At 42.5% G+C, this 17,810-nt stretch overlaps 1 protein-coding gene across 8 annotated transcripts in view; it reads right to left on the bottom strand.

The window, feature by feature from the left end:
* The window catches only part of RYR3 (ryanodine receptor 3), a 598,353-nt gene that overhangs the window by 266,748 nt on the left and 313,795 nt on the right, over window positions 1-17,810 (bottom strand). For 7 of the 8 annotated variants that reach the window (XM_070053266.1, XM_070053265.1, XM_070053267.1 and 4 more), the window contains 3 exon segments: window positions 15,316-15,449; window positions 13,835-14,076; window positions 783-975 (listed from right to left, as the gene is read on the bottom strand). In XM_070053266.1, the coding sequence (XP_069909367.1) occupies window positions 783-975; window positions 13,835-14,076; window positions 15,316-15,449 (569 nt within the window). 8 annotated transcript variants of the gene reach the window in all.

A 17,810-nucleotide genomic window follows, 5' to 3' on the forward strand; every position in this document is an offset into this window, starting at 1 on the left:
AGCAGAGAAAAGACTCCCTCCATCTCTATAACTCTGACTTTCAAAATAAATAATCTTTTCTTAATAAAGATTTTATTTATTTACTTAAGAGGTATAAATACAGATGGGGGAGAGTCAGAAGGATCTTCCATCTACTTGGTTCATGCCCTAAATGACCACAAAGGCTAGAACTGGGCCAATCTGAAGCCAGGAGCTTCTTTTGGGTCTTCCACAAGGGTACAGGGGCCTAAGCACTTGGGCCATTTTCTACTGATTTCCCAGGCGATAAGCAGAGAGTTGGATCTGAAGAGGAGCAGCCAGGACACGAAGCAGAACCCATATGGGATGCTGGTGCCATGGGTAGAAGTTTAGCTTACTATGCCATATTGCTGCCCCCCCAAATAGTCTTCTAGAAAAAGGAAATACTTGAAAAAAGTGCCCCCAAATATTAAAAGTGATTACAACTAAATGTTGGAATCATAGGTGATATTTATGGCATTATTTATAACCACATCTTTTAATAATTTTTTATATTGAACATATAAAATATTTTGCTAATTTTTTTACACAGGACTTACCTTGTCTTTTATCTCAACATATAACTCCCTGTGAGGAATACAAGCTCACCAAATGTAGACAGACAGAATTATTTCAGTTGATGCTTCTCCTTACACCATCACTTTCTTGGGGGGAGTTTGGCCCATGGTTGCTGATGGAGACTATCAGTTAGGTTGCTTAGCTTACAAGGGTGGCAGTGTATGTGTGTACCAGCTACTCTCTAGGCAATCACATCCATAACTTACTTGACACCTGCTGAAAAGCTCATCACGGGGAAGAAGAGCCCATCCGTGTTGAAGTTCTCAAACATCCCCTGCACAGGCTGCCCATTGATGCGGAAGGAGATGCTGGGCACTCCCAGGTCAAGGCAGCAGCTTACCACATCATCCGACTTGAGGAGGTGCTGGTTGATGGAGGCCACGGCTCTGGGTATCCGGCCTGATAAGCAAAGAACAGGATGAAGGCTGTGGGACTCTGTAGACACCTACCAAACTGCAGGAAATGTTCAGAGGCTGCCAATGGGAGGTAGGGATGTGTGATGGCCACATCGGAGGTCTAGATATACGATTGCATTTGAAATGCAACTTTCCTCCTTTTGCTAGATTAGCAGTGATTTCTCTTGAGTGGGCAAGCACCACATCTGAGATGAGTCGAGTCCCAGGGAAAGCTCTCAAGCTGCTGAAAGTGAGAAATAACAAGAACTCAGCCTGCTCAGGGTGTGCTCAGACTCTAAGCTGATGTCTGAAGAAATGGACAGCCTGCTTTTACTGCATGAAGGTCCCTGGTGGAATGGGGGTGGTGGGGGTCTGCTAAGCCACAGGGGCCCAAAGACCCTGCTGTCTTCAATTTTCTCCAAAAGTTATGGCCACTCCAGCATTCATATGGAAGCCAGCAAAGTGAAGCATGGCAAGACCATCTAGCCAGTCAATTGTGCAGCACAGTCTGCCTATTTGTTTTAAAAAACTTTATTTCAGAGAAGTAAGAAAAGACATTCAGTCATACTTTGTGTTGGTGACTTAATCATTTTTTCTCATCTCTCTCTCCCAAGATGATTTAACACTTCCTAACTTAAAATAGGGAGAAAAATCACCTTATATCTTATCTCATTCTGGAAATTCTAAAGGTAAATGATTACAACCAATCCACCCACCCTTCTGTCAGGGTTATATTTCTATCAGAAAGAAATAAAAGGCTAGAACTTAGGTATTAAAATAAAATACCTTGTTTCTTGATTACAGAAAATACAGAATCATTATATTCATAATTTATATTGAAAAGCGTAAAAAAAACTCCAAAAGAATCATTCCACACACACACACACACACACACACACACACACACTTCAGCCAAACTGGGATATTGGAGCTTTTTTATAACTTTTTTCCTACTAATCATATTATAGACATTTTATTGTATAAGAAAATATTTGTTAGAAACCATATTTGAATAACTACAATATGCCATGAAAAGCTAATTTAAAAACATCTTCTTGATGGATTCATGAGTTATTTACAAATTTTATACATGTATATATCTTTGCTATATAATTTCTTTGTTTTTTTTTTTAACTTTTATTTATTAAATATAAATTTCTAAAGTACAACTTTTGCATTATAGTGGCTTTTTCCCCCAGACCTCCCTCTCACCCACAACCATCCCATCTCCCACTCCCTCTCCCATCCCATTCACATCAAGATTCATTTTCAATTATCTTTATATACAGAAGATCAATTTAGTATATACTAAGTAAAGATTTCAACAGTTTGCACCCACACAGATACACAAAGGATAAAGTACTGTTTGAGTACTAGTTATACCATTAATTCACTTAGTACATCACATTAAGGACAGAGATTCTACCTGGGGAGTAAGTGCACAGTGATTCCTGTTGTTGATTTAACAATTGACACTCTTATTTATGGCATCAGTAGTCACCTGAGGCTCTTATCATGAGTTGCCAAGGCTATGGAAGCCTCTTGAGTTCGCCAACTCTGATCTTATTTAGACAAGGTCATAGTCAAAGTGGAAGTTCTCTCCTCCCTTCAGAGAAAGGTACCTCCTTTAATGGCTTGTTCTTTCTGTTGGGATCTCACTCACATAGATCTTTCATTTAGGTCATTTTTTTTTTTTTTGCCAGAGTGTCTTGGCTTTCTATGCCTAAAATACTCTCATGGGCTTTTTAGCTGGATCTGAATGCCTTAAGGGCTGATTCTGAGGCCAGAGTGCTGTTTAGGACATCTGCCATTCTAGCAGTCTGCTGTGTATCCCGCTTCCCATGTTGGATCATTCTCTCCTTTTTAATTCTATCAGTTAGTATTAGCAGACACTAGTCTTGTTTGTGTGATCCCTTTGACTACTCTTAATCCTATCATTATGATCAATTATGCACCGAAACTGATCACTTTGACTAGTGAGATGGCATTGGTACATGCCACCTTGATGGGATTGAATTGGAATCCCCTGGCACATTTCTAACTCTACCGTTAGGGGAAAACACATGGAGACTGAACAACATGCTCCTGAATGAACAGTGGGTCATAGAAGAAATCAAAACAGAAATCAAAAAATTTCTGGAAGTAAATGAGGATAACAACACAACATATCAAAACTTACGGGATACAGCAAAAGCAGTATTAAGAGGAAAGTTTATAGAAATAGGTGCCTACATCAAGAAATTGGAAAGGCACCAAATAAATGAGCTATCAAAGCATCTCAAGGATCTAGAAAAACTGAGGCAAACCAGACCTAAAACTAGTAGGAGAAGAGAAATAATTAAAATTAGAGAAGAAATAAACAGAATTGAATAAAAAATTACAAGAGATCAGCAAAATGAAGAGCTGATTTTTTGAAAAAAAAAAAAAATTGAGACACCATCGGCCCAACTAACTAAAAAAAGAAAAGACCCAAATCAATAAAATCAGAGATGAAAAAGGAAATGTAACAACAGATACCACAGAAATAAAGAGTCATCAGAAATTACTACAATGAGTTGTATGCCAGCAAACAGGGAAATCTATCAGAAATGGATAGATTCCTGGACACACACAACCTACCTAAATTGAACTATCAAGACACAGAAAACCTAAACAGACCCATAACTGAGACATAAATTGAAACAGTAATAAAGTCCCTCCCAACAAAGAAAAGCCTAGGACTGGATGGATTCACGGCTGAATTCTACCAGACATTTAAAGAACTAACTCCAATTCTTCTCAAACTATTCAGAACAATCGAAAAAGAGGGAATTCTCCCAAATTTTTTTCCATGAAGCCAGTATCACCTTAATGCCTAAACCTGAAAAAGATGCAGCAGAGAAAGAGAATCACAGACCAGTTTCCCTGATGAACATAGATGCAAAAATCCTCAATAAAATTCTGGCCAATAGAATGCAACAACACATCAGAAAGATCATCCACCCAGACCAGGTGGGATTTATCCCTGGTATGCAGGGATGGTTCAATGTTCGCAAATCAATCAATGTGATACACCACATTAACAAACTCCAGAAGAAAAACCATAAGATTATCTCAATAGATGCAGAGAAAGCATTTGATAAAATTCAACACCCTTTCATGATGAAAACTCTAAGCAAATTGGGTATAGAAACTACATTCCTCAATACAATCAAAGCAATTTATGAAAAACCCACGGCCAGCATCCTACCGAATGAGAAAAAGCTGGAAGCATTTCCACTGAGATCTGGTACCAGACAGGGATGCCCACTCTCACCACTGCTGTTCAATATAGTATTGGAAGTTTCAGCCAGAGCCATTAGGCAAGAAAAAGAAATTAAAGGGATACAAATTGGGATGAAGAAGTCAAACTATCCCTCTTCGCAGATGATATGATTTTTTATTTAGGGGATCCAAAGAACTCTACTAAGAGACTATTGGAACTCATAGAAGAGTTTGGCAAAGTAGCAGGATAGAAAATCAATGCACATCTATTGTTGGTAGATTTCTGAATGTGAGCCATTCTAACTGGGGTGAGGTGGAACCTCATCGTGGTTTTGATTTGCATTTCCCTGATTGCTAGTCATCTTGAACATTTTTTCATGTGTCTGTTGGCCATTTGGATTTCCTCTTTTGAAAAATGTCTATTGAGGTCCTTGGCCCATCTCTTAAGTGGGTAGTTTGTTTTGATATTGTGGAGTTTCTTGATTTCTTTGTAGATTCTGGTTATCAACCCTTTATCAGTTGCATAGTTTGCAAATATATTTTCCCATTCTGTCAGTTGTCTCTGACTGTTTCTTTTGCAGTACAGAAACTTCTCAATTTGATGCAATCCCAAATGTTAATTTTGGCTTTGACTGCCTGTGCTTCTGGGGTGTTTTCCAAGAAGTCATTGCCGGTACCTATATCTTGCAGGGTTTTTCCAATGCTCTCTAATAATTTGATGGTGTCAGGTCGTAGATTTAAGTCTTTAATCCATGTTGAGTGGATTTTTGTGTAAGGTGAAAGGTAGGGGTCTTGCTTCATGATTATGCACGTGGAAATCCAATTTTCCCAGCACCATTTATTGAATAGACTGTCCTTACTCCAGGGATTGGTTTTGGACCCTTGATCAAATATGAGTTGGCTGTAGATGTTTGGATTGATTTCTGGTGTTTCAATTCTGTTCCATTGGTCTATCCATCTGTTTCTGTACCAGTACCATGCTGTTTTGATTACAACTGCCCTGTAGTATGTCCTGAAATCTGGTATTGTGATGCCTCCAGCTTTGTTTTTGTTGTACAAGATTGCTTTAGCTATTCAAGGTCTCCTGTGTCTCCATATAAATTTCAGCACCATTTTTTCCAGATCTGAGAAGAAGGTCTTTGGTATCTTGAGGTTCCACCTCACCCCAGTTAGAATGGCTCACATTCAGAAATCTACCAACAACAGATGCTGGCGAGGATGTGGGGAAAAAGGGACACTAACCCACTGTTGGTGGGAATGCAAACTGGTTAAGCCACTATGGAAGTCAGTCTGGAGATTCCTCAGAAACCTGAAGATAACCCTACCATTCAACCTAGCCATCCCACTACTTGGAATTTACCCAAAGGAAATTAAATTGGCAAACAAAAAAGCGGTCTGCACCCTAATGTTTATTGCAGCTCAATTCACAATAGCTAAGACCTGGAACCAACCCAAATGCCCATCAACAGTAGACTGGATAAAGAAATTATGGGACATGTACTCTATTGAATACTATACAGCAGTCAAAAACAACGAAACCCAGTCATTTGCAACAAGATGGAGGAATCTGGAACACATCATGCTGAGTGAAATAAGCCAGTCCCAAAGGGACAAATATCATATGTTCTCCCTGATTAGCGACAACTAACTGAGCACCAAAGGGAAAACTTGTTGAAGTGAAATGGACACTATGAGAAACAGTGACTTGATCAGCTCTTGTCCTGACGGTCGATGTACAATGTAATACTTTATCCATTTTAGCATTTTTTTTTTGTTCTAGTACCATTGGTTGAACTCTGTAATTAACACACAATTGTTCTTAGGTATTTAAATTTTAACTGAAAAGTGATCCCTGTTAGGAATTTGGAAAACATTATGTTGAGTGAAATAAGCCAATCCCAAAGGGACAAATACCACTTGTTCTCCTTGATAGGTGACAACTAACTGAGCACCAAAAAGGAAACCTGTTAAAGTGAATTGAACACTATGAGAAACGGTGACTTGATCACCCTCACCCTGACTGTTGATGAGCAGCTTAATATGTTATTCCTCTTAGTATTTTTTTTGTTTGTTCTACTTAATACTTTTGGTTGAATACTGTAATCAATACACAATTCTTCTTAAGTGCTGAAACTTAACTGAAAAGTGATCGCAGTTAAATATAAGAGTGGGAATAAGAGAGGGAAGAGATGTGCAATTCGGGACATGCTCAAGCTGACTTGCCTCAATTGGTAGAGTTGGAAACATACCAGGGGATTCGAATTCAATCCCATCGAGGTGGCATGTACCAATGCCATCTCACTAGTCCCAGTGATCAATTTCTGTTCACAATTGATCGTAATGATAGGACTAAGAACCAAAGGGATCACATAAACAAGAATAGTGTCTGCAAATACTAGCTGATAGAATCAAAAAGGGAGAGAATGATCCAACATGGGAAGTGAGATACACAGCAGACCCATAGAATGGCAAATGTCCTAACAGCACTCTGGCCTCATAATCAGCCCTTAAGGCATGCAGATCTGGCTGAAAAGCCCATGAGAGTATTTCAGGCATGGAAAGCCAAGACACTCTGGAAAAAAACAAAACAAAACAAAACAAAACAAAACAAACAAACCTAAATGAAAGATCTCCACGAGTGAGATCCCAGTGGAACGAATGGGTCATCAAAGAAGTAGGTACCTTTCTCTGAAGGGAGGAGAGAACTTCCACTTTGACCATGGCCTTGTCTAAATATGATCAGAGTCAGTGAACTCAGGGGGCTTCCATAGCCTTGGCAGCTCATGACAAGAGCCTAGGGTGATTACTGATGCCATAAACAAGAGTGTCAATTTGTTAAGTCAACAACAGGAGTCACTGTGCACTTACTCCTCATGTAGGATCTTTGTCCTTAGTGTGCTGTACATTGAGATTTAATGCTATAACTAGTACTCAAACAGTATTTTTCACTTTATGTCTGTGTGGGAGCAAACTGTTGAAATCTTTACTTAATGTATGCTAAACTGATCTTCTGTATATAAAGAGAATAGAAAATGAATCTTGATGTGAATGGAAGGGGAGAGGGAGTGGATAAGGGGAGGGTTGCGGGTTGGAGGGACGTTATGGGGGGGAAGCCATTGTAATCCATATTCTGTACTTTGGAAATTTATATTCATTAAATAAAAGTTAAAAAAAAAGAAAATCAATGCACAAAAATCAACAGCCTTTGCCATGGCTGAGAAAGAACTTCTAAGATCAATCCCATTCACAATTGCTATATAATATTTCTAATATCAGTTTAGAACTACTTCTGTGGTTATTCTTCTACTAATAGATTCTAAACAAATTGGAGATTTTATAATAGTGAAAATACTATACTCTCCTTAAAAGGTGCTAGGTAATCCCTCTAGTTATTTTGGGTGACTTACAGTCATGTTGCATTCCCTCTCATTCTTCCCAAATAGCAATGAGGTTCTACTCTCTGCCAACTGCTCTGCATGGGACTGGGGAACAAAGACAGAGGACCCAATTTCCACCCTTAAGAAGTTCATAATCTGGTAGCAGATGGACATTCAAATAAAAAAACTAAAATACAGTATGACAATTATGGAAATAAAAGTGCACACAGTGTCTTCAAGCACGGAAGAGAGTACCAAGTCTGCCTTGGAGCATGGGTCAAGTTGAGTCTCGGAGAAGAAAAGAGCAAAGGGGTGCACGATCTATGCGCAGACTGGCTAGGGCTTGGTAAAGCTGGAAGGCAGGGATTGATAAGGGTTGGATGAGCAAGATGTGGTGGGACAATCAAATTGCATTGGAAGATAGACCTTGGACCACCTGCACAGAACAAGTGTTATAGCACCTAACATACTACATGCCTACTGGCAAATTAGTCTGCTTTTGTAACTTTAATACCTTGACTCCCTATTGAGAATGAAACACAAGTTCCTCATTATAAAAGACATAGCTAAAACTATTTAAAAACAGAACAAAACAGCCAGAGTTGGAGAGTGTGTAGGTTAAACATGTTTCAAATGCCTCCATTTAGGGAGACTGGGTCCTCCCAGCTCACTGTGTAGAGTTTAGATATTCTAGATCCCAGAAACTTGTCTTCCTTCTGTTCAAGTCTGTTATGAAAGAAACCTATGATATTAAAACTCAGCAAGGCATGCTATAATTGTCTCTTAAGATTTATTTTCCCACTGAATACACAATCTTTCCTGCAAACAATGTTTCTTTTTTGCATTAATTTACCTTCTGGAAAATATCATTGTAGTCACTTGAACAAACCTTAACAGATTTCTGGGAATTTGGGTACACCATGAAGTAACTGAAATTCTACCTTGGATGATTATGTTTAGGAGTATCCAGATCTTTGCAGTATAAAAATTCAAACTGTAAGGTTCTTTTTCTGTCTCAAGAACCAAACAAACTAGGACATAATGGGCAGTGCTGAACCGTGTCTCCAGCGTAGCATGCCCTCAGCTTTGTCTGCAGGCATCTGTGCTGGCCTGAGCCTTTGGCCGCGAGAGATGTAGAGCAGCTGTCACAGGGGATGATCCTCATCTACAGCAGTGCCCGGACGACATCAGTGCTGAGTTCTTGGCTCCATTTAGCCTTTACTATTCCACAGCTGCCAAGTGCCTTCCAGAGGAGCAATGGCTGAATGATGGTCGCTGCTGCTGTTGCCTTTTACCTCCCCTGTGCTAACAGACTGGGATCCTAGCAGAAGCCTCCTCTAGAACACTAAGATCATCTGTAGGCAACTTGAAATCACAGGCTGAGCCTATTTTTAAAGTACACCGAATAGAGAACACAGAGCTGCAACAAAATATTATCCAGAAATTAAAGGGAGGACACTGATAATCCTGAGACAGGAAGCACAAGATGAGGGTACTTCAGAAACTTCACACAGGCGCAGATGCTGTGGCACAGTGGGTTAAGCCGCCATCTCTGGCGCTGGCGTTCCATGTGTGATTCAGTTTGAGTCATGGCTGTGCCATTTCAGACACAGATCCCTGCTAATGCACCTGGGAGAACAGATGAGGGTGACCCATGTGCTTGGGCCCCTGCCACCCATGTGGGAGACCCAGATGGAGTTCCAGGCTCCTGGCTTTAGCCTGGCCCAGCACCAGCTATTGCAGCCATTTTAGAGTGAAACAGAGGATGGATGATCTCTCTCTCTCTCTCTTCCCCTCTCTCTCTAACTCTGCCTTTCAAATAAATATTTTTTTTAAAAAAAGTTCACGGGTGGCTGGTGCTGTGGTGTAGTGGGTAAAGCTGCTGCCTGTAGTGCCAGCATCCCATATGGGGGCCAGTTCAAGTCCTGGCTGCTCCATTTCTGCTCCAGCTCCCTGCTGTGGCCTAGGAAAGCAGTAGACGTTGGCCCAAGTCCTTTGGCCCCTGTACCCATGTTCCCACATTGGAGGCCCGGAAGAAGCTTCTGGCTCCTGGCTTCAGATTGGCACAGCTTTGTCTGTTGCGGCCATCTGGGGAGTGAACTGGTGGATGGAAGATCTCTCTCTCTCTGCCTCTGCCTTTCAAATCAATAAATTAATCTTTAAAAAAAGTTCACACTAAGTGGAATTGAAAGATACATTTTGGTGCAGAAAAACTTTGAAAGCTATGCTTGTTGTCGGCATAATACAAACTTTCCATGAACTTTTTGAATATTAATTGTATGTGTGAATTTCAAAACGTTTGGCATCAAAATAAAGTACCTTTTAGTTACACTGTTCCGTAAACTTTTTGAAATACTAGAAAGTACTTGGAACGATGCAATGGGAAGTTTATCTGAATAAAAGATCCAGTTGTGCATGCTGCACATCTTCACATTCAAGGATCTATTACTGCAGGATTTAGCATCTTCCAGTGAGTGATGCTGGCAACTGAAAACAGTGCTGCTCAGCATTTCCACAGCCCCGGGGAACGCGGAGTCTGGCAGTGGAATGTAAACACAAATATTTTGGCATTTGGGAGGAGAGAGGATCCAGAGGCTTGAAAACACGGATATCCTTCAGCTGCTCCTTGGCTCACCTCCACACAGCACTCGGGTCGGAAAGGTCCGAGTCACAGTGGGTTATGTTTTGAGACCTGGGACTCATCTTGGTAGGGAGACAAGTCCCCAGTGTGAATTCAGCAGAACTAAACGTATCCAGTTGAGTCAGTGGTCTTAACCCAGTTCTACTCCACTCACTCACTTTGGCCTCACTCATCTCCCGGGAAGGTGAATTCCTCTGAGTATTTTAATTCTGCAGGGCAAAAGTGGTTTAAGGGGGAAGGGGAGGTTTTATTTCCCCCTATGAAAGTGTCCCCTTGACAGTTGCATATCACCGGCTGCCTGGAGTCGGGAATTCACTCCCAGCTGCTGTCCTAACGTCTGCACCAAGCCTGCGTCAGGAAAGGGTGATGGCGACAACAAAGAGGTCATTCGCCCCACAAGGAAAACCACAGTGGTGGGTGGGGAGGGCTGGGCAGAGGTGAGGACAGGGATGTTTGCAGAGCTGATGCCTGCAATTGAACTCCATGGCTTAGAAAAACCTATTAAGGCTGCCCTTGCTTACAGAGGAAAAAGCTCATTCATGCTCCCAGGGTGTCATTTTCAGACTTCTCTCCCCATTCACCACTGGACTTGGGTTCTTTATCCCCATAGGGAATTACTGGGTGACTCTAACTGGGCTAGTCTCATGGCCTTGACTGGAGAATCCAAGGGCTCTCAAACTGGCCTCTGTGACTCCAGTGGGCTTAAGCATACAATGAGGAAGGGGAAATCACATTTACTGGGTATGCAGCATATCAGAGGCTTTATATTTCTTATCTCATTTAAATTTCAGAAGAGCCTTATTTTTATCTTCATTCTACCTGAGAAAACCGGGTCTCAGAGGTGAAGTAATTTGCCTAATGTCAAAAAATTACCTAAGTGGCTGAACTAGAATTCAAACCCAGGCATAACCCCAAAGTTACACTATTTTTTCTTGACTCTTTCTACTGACAAGGTGTTGGGGACACTGCAATGCTTTCCAGCTATTGCAATAATTCTACCACAACATCTATCGTACCTTAATAGTTATGTCAAAGGCCAGCTCAGGGCAGAGGCTTAATTTATGCACACAGATAACTTTAAAGTTAATGGGCCTGGGTATTTAAATCTCAAGATTTAAATGGAGAAAAATTGTCATGAGCAGTTTCTAATCTCTTTCTCTAACTACTTTTCTCCCTCCTGGAGTAAGTTAGAGGGCCAGTTCCATTTCATGTGTTCATCAGACAATTACCCTTTGATCAGATAGCCTGAAATTCACTGTGTCTTGGTGGGAGTAATTAACTGAAGCCTTACTTCTGCAGCCAAAGTACACGCTGGCATATTTACCTGCAAAGCCTCCTGCAAGATATATGATCCCTGTGTGCTGCTTGGAGAAGTCAAAATGATGTCCAGACTCAAGGAAGCTTTGGTGTTTAGTGAGAACAAAAGGTGTAAATCTTACAGATGCTATCTTCCCACACCTTGTCAGATGCTACCTTGGTGCACCTGTTACCAGTTGTGAGCAATGTTGGCAGCCACAACCAGCCTTTGAAAACCTGAGTCACCAGCTCTCTTCTCCCTCGTCCAGGCACAAAGGGCCACTGTCAGTGATGACCAGTGGAAGCTTGGAGTATCCAGCTTGCCCACCTTCATAGGAGACAGGAAAGAATGAAGGGGTGGGGTGGGGCACTGTACTCTCCTGAAAGGATTTCCAGGTCCTGATATGCAGAGAGAGAGAAGGAGGGTGAGGGGAAGGGAGAGAGTGAGAGCCAGCCAGCCATTTATCGATGCGTTATGTTTGTTCTCTGCTGTTTAACTCAATGATATGTTCATTCTCCAAAGTCTACAAATGGCTACTGGGATGCAAGGAGTGCCCCATGTAGTTCTAGAAAATCTTAAAAACAATAAGCACATTTTTTTCTTTTGAGAATTTCTGAATTCTCTTCGAAGGGTCCAGCATGCTTCCTCCCAGGGTCTAGGTGTGCCTCACACTTCTTTAGCTGGTTTCTGCAGAGTGCTGCATAGGTGCAGCCTGGGCTCTGGAGAACACTCCCTGATTATGGTGCTGACACGGCAGGAGATGAGCAGCCATCAGCAGGCAGTGTGGAAAGGATTGTCCCAAGTCAATCCCATCCATCCCAGAGTTAATCCTATCACACTCAGAACTGCACCTGTGCAGGAGCACACTGATTCTGCCCAAATCACTTCACAGAGCTTTATGAGAATCTCAAGACATCTGATGCTAATCTAAGCAAAAGGCTACTAGTGTAAAGCCACGGGCCAAGTAGCTCCATAATGAGACTATGAGAACCAAGAAAAGGAGGCCACTGTCCATGAAGAGTTAGGGAAGAGGGGGGGAACAATGAGCTAAGACTCACTTCACCCTGCCCCCCAAATCCTGCCATTGTCTGCCTGCTCTCCCCTAGCAAATACCATACAACCTGGAGAGACTGTTTCATCCTTCCCCCCAAATTATCCAAGATTAGTAACTGTATAAACAAATAATTTTATGGCATTCCACAAGAATTTAAAAATGTTTAAAATGAAGGTAAAAACCAAATTATTTTTTAGAACCCACTATATCAAGACATTGAAAACAAAGACCAACTATAGGGTATGCATCATTGGGACCCAAGCTGACTTAAAAGTTAACACCAGGCAATAAAGTTTTAGCTTGAAAGTGAAGGGAAGAAGGAAAGCATGACAGATTACACAGTCCCCCTTTACAAAAGAAAATATACAGGTTGGACTTAGAGAGGCAAACTTTTACCTTGTGCTGGATTTAAGGAAGAATGTGTGTCATGGCTCCTTATGTAAGAAGCATACAGCACAATGCTTACTTAAGAGATTTTTATAAGGACACAGTGTTTCCAACTGCAGTTCTGCACAAGATACAGGACAATCCCCTGATAACAGACAGGAGAGGCGGAGCTCTTGTTCTGTGTGAAAGCCTAGGAGTCAGTCTCGAATTACCACTCAGGCAGAGCCATTCCACTTCTCCGTAGGCGGAGACCATGGATGTGCTTGGGAAAAGCACCAATACTTACCTTAAAAAAGTCAATTCTTGTTTAAAAAAAAAAAAAAAAGAGAGAGGTTGCAACCAGAATGTGTGGGGAACTGATCCAGGCATATTATAAACTGCATCATGTAAGAGCAGTCTATGGAGACAACATCTGGGTCTTTCCCAGCGTGACTCAGAGTAAGTACTTCAATGTATCAGTTTCTGCATCTATAACACAAGGCCCATGTTTTCTTCCTCAGGGCATCACAGGATAAAAAGAAAGAAAAATGTACAAAACATATATAACTTTCTTAGTAAGTAAATGTTGACTATCTCCTCACCTGTCTATTCAGATAACCACTATATTCAACAGGCATCATGCAGACGAATGCTGAGCCTGAAAAAAGTTGTGGTCAGCATTAGACTCCACCAGGAACTGTCAGGGTAATGGTGTAAATCAGTCTCATTGAAGCCCGATACTCTGCCCAACCAGCTGTCAAATTAGGTGACACTCATGAGTCTCTATCATTTAAACTAGAAGCGACAATTTTAGCTTGAACCAATTTGGGGCTCAACTGCTTCCAGTAACAGACAAGAGGCCAAAGTTTTGGCAAAAATACTCACCTGACCACAGGTGAAGTCCATCAAAACCATAGGAGTACAGGTCATCACCAACACCATTGCCTCCCCATCCTTCTCCACCTCCTGGGTAGGGGGCATAGCCTGAGGAGGAGGCCCAGCCCACCCGCAGGTGTGTGGGCTCTGCCGTTAGGAAGGGGTCCACCTGGTCAATGATGAGCTCGAAGTACCACTTCTTGTACTGAGCTGAGCCCTCAGCGACTCCCAGGAAGATGTTAGGCCGGATACTGCAATTAAACATGGGACAGGTGGCAACGATAAACTCTCTAAGAACAGAGAAAACAAGTTGAATTTAGACCACAGGAGGCAATGCCCAGTTAAATCTAGGTTAAGAACGATTTCTTTGCCTGTTATCCAGAAACAGGAAAAGCTTAGAGCTTTCAACACTTGGTACAGTTCTCCCTGGGAGGCATCAGGGCAACGTAAATTCATTATGAAATATAAAGGATGACTCTTTAAATAGTCCATTCAATGTAACCAGTATTTAGTGAGTGCTAACCACAGGCAGTGATGTACAGAATGTTACACTGCATTGTGTTGTATGGTTCAGACCTTTGTTTTTTTCTGCACGTGAAATAAATTACCTACCAACTTCCATCTTTGGGCAGTTTGGTTTAAACACTCATTTTGACAACAGCAGCTCCGGTCACCTAAGAGTTATTAATAACAATGGCCTCTTAAAGGCATTAAGAGGTCACTATTAGGCAACCTTGTTAGGGGGAAGTGGACTTCATGTGCTTAGCAAAGTACGTTAAAGCTTGAGACAGGCCACCTAGGGTTCTTATGTTTGGAACCACACTCCTAGAGATGCAACGTTCCTGGGATGGGGATCTGGCCCATTTTGAGTAAGCAAGGAAAAACCAGGCTAGCCCCATGAAGTCTGTGTGATGGTTCAGGTCTGTGGGCTACTCTACAATTCACAGGGACATTTCTTCTCATCCGGTTGTAGATTTAAGGATAGCCCTAGGTAGAAAGTGGCCAAATAATATCCAGCCCAGTGAGCTCACAGGGTTCACATGTGGCCACATGAATGCACATGCATTGCATCACAGCTGTCAGAGAGCTGTGGGGTAAAAGAACAGATGCCAGGGGATACAAGAAACGACACCATGAACACAGGATATCTGTTCTATTAAACACTGTAGAAGGAAAGCTGGTATATCAAACTAAATATGAACATACTATGAAGAAAATGTAAGATCTGCAATTCTTCAATAATTAAGTGGTGTGTTTGCTCTATCCTCAGCCTCATCAAAGGAAAAATTGGAGAAGGTCTGCTAACGGGGCTGGAATACCAGGCCCTAGTCACAAAAAGGGCATATGTGCCTGGTTTTGTCTGGTATGCCTGTGTCACCATGGGAATGATGGGTGAGTGATTTTGAAGCCTATACCAGCCATATCTTCCCTGCCTGGAGATGAGATGAGAAGACCTTGCTTATCATAAGGAATGACGGTGGTGGCCTCACCTCGTGACATCATTAATCAGTCTCGTCTGCAGGAGCAGGTTTCTCCGGGGCAGCAAGTTGTCACAGATCAGGTTCTGGTTGGCTCTCACTGCGACCCCATTGCAGAGACAGAGGGAGCACAGGACATCCAGAACCTGCAGCAGGATACACCCACCAAACGTCAGGATCACCAGCAGGGCACAAAGGGCATGGTCCTGACCATCTTGACACGTGAAGGAAGCAGCACTTATGAGGGTAAAGGCTCTGCAAGGACTGGAAATCCAGCTCAGAGGCAAAGCAGCAGAGGGAGTGATGCTCCGGGGTCTGTTGCCTCTTAGGGGAATGAGGCTGAGCTTCTTTCTAGTTCCTGACTAGTTCTTGTGCCCATCACCTCCAAACTCTGCACATCACCTGTAGTCACTGCCCTATCACACAATGCAAGAGCCCGAGCTCTGAAGATGGACCACCTAGGTTACCAGCACAGCCAAGGCCAGGACTAGGGTGTGGCGAGGCATCCAGGACACACAATCCTGGTGATACTCATGTTTAGAGCCCTGTAAATGGAGAGGGATTTGAAAGACCTTGAGCAGGCCTCATACTGAAGCTTCCTGCTCCCTCAGCCCCGACGGTGCTACGCACTGAGGACTAGCACGTGTTGTTACAGCTCTTTGTAAAATGCTGTTCAAATCCTCATTGGCCAGGGTCCTTGCATACAGGAAGCTTGAGAATCTTGTGTGCTAGGAGCAATGGTAGTGTAGACTCCCATTCTTGGGCTTCTTGCTGCGACAGCATCAAAACTCACTCATATCCTTTTAAATTCCTGGAAACCAGAATTCAAGGTATTTAATATGCTCTTATCCTCCCAACAAGGAGGACAGGAGGACGGCAAATCTCCAAGAGTCCAGGTGACCCAGGAATTCAAGGGCTCTGCCACCAAGCCACTCCTGCTCCTCTAGTTGCCTGGCTGCTGGGAAGAGGGAGCAGTCCCTGTATCCTGCCCTCACGCCAGCATCTCTTCTGCTCCGTGCCATGCTGCCTCCCCTCATTCATTCAGATTTTGTGTTCCTTCCATGGCAGAGCACACTGTGCTGCGTCAGCCATTGTTCCTCTCTCACTCACCAGGAGGAATATGCAAACAGAAGTCAGTAAATAACAGTGGTGATGTGGCAAGTAGGAGCGACAGGGAGGTAGGCAGCTGCATTTCAGTCCTTCCAAGTGGCCACTGAAGACTCCAAGCTTCATGGGGTTGGGTAGCTTCAGGTTGTTGATGGCATTTGTATCCATAAGTCTCACAAACCAATTTTCTACCTGACTCCCTGAATGTCAATTTCGTTCCAGATAAATACAAAACACATTTATGGGACAAGCAGAAAAGAATCCCAAAGGCAGCTTTATGAAGATCTCTTACCATTACCACTCTGTGAAAGATATCAACTGTGGAAACTTGAAATCCAGAGGATAATTTCTCACTCTAAGAAAAGAGCCCTCGATGGCCAGGAAATTAAATACTTTTCATCCAACCTATCGCACATTTTCATCTGTTTTGCCTTGGAGTGATGGTTGCAGGAGCCTTGCTGTCATAGCCAGAGGGAAAGCAGAACTTAATCCATATACAATAGGAACAAAAGCAATGAGAAAAAAAAGGCTCTGTAAAAAGCAAACAGTGCAATGGAGCAGTCCCTCAACTATAAATAAATGATGCCATAAAGAATCACAGTTGATAGTGTTTAGGCTTTTAAGAGGCATTTTTTTTTTTTTTGAGTAAAACTGGGGGGTGGGGGGAAATTTCCTTTTCTAAAAACATTTAAATGAGTTGTTTTAAAAGAGAAGGGAGGGACAGGTGTTTGGCACAGCGGTTAAGATGCTTCTGGAGATGCCCACATTTCACCGTGGAGTGTCTGGGTTCAAGTCTCGGCTCTGCTCCTGACTCCAGCTCCCTGCTCATGCATACCCTGGGAGGTGGCAAGTGATGCTCAAGTACTTGGGTCCTTGCCACCTGTGTGGGAGGCCTGGGGAGCGTTCCAAATGCTTGGATTCAGCCTGACACAGTCCAACCTGTTGTGGGCTGTGAACCAGCAGTTAAAAATGGGAGATCTCTGTCTTTGTCTACCTTTCAAACAATAAACAAAAGAGAAGGGAGTGTAGACAGGGCCAGCGCCATGCCTAGAGCTTGTCTGTGCTTTTTGACTCCAAGAGCACCTCAGTAGCCTCTGGATGGTCGGCTGGTGAGGCAGGCACTGATGAGGGTTCACCCAACTGCTTTTCCTTTCTCTCTTGAGCACATGAAGAGGCTCTGATATTGGGAATGACCCCCTAAAATATATATGTAAATGTCATCCCTTAAAGTTACCCAGAAGTCCCATCTGGGGTGCCACATATGTTGTTGAAATTTGGGGTGTCATACGATATCGCCATATGCTTATTAATAAATCCCCAATATTAATAAGCCCGAGAGGGTTCTTGCCCAATATGTAGAGAAGAATTCTAAATACCAGCATAAATAAACGAGGCAGCAT

Source organism: Oryctolagus cuniculus, chromosome 12, assembly GCF_964237555.1.
Source record: "Oryctolagus cuniculus chromosome 12, mOryCun1.1, whole genome shotgun sequence".
Lineage (NCBI taxonomy): Eukaryota > Metazoa > Chordata > Mammalia > Lagomorpha > Leporidae > Oryctolagus > Oryctolagus cuniculus.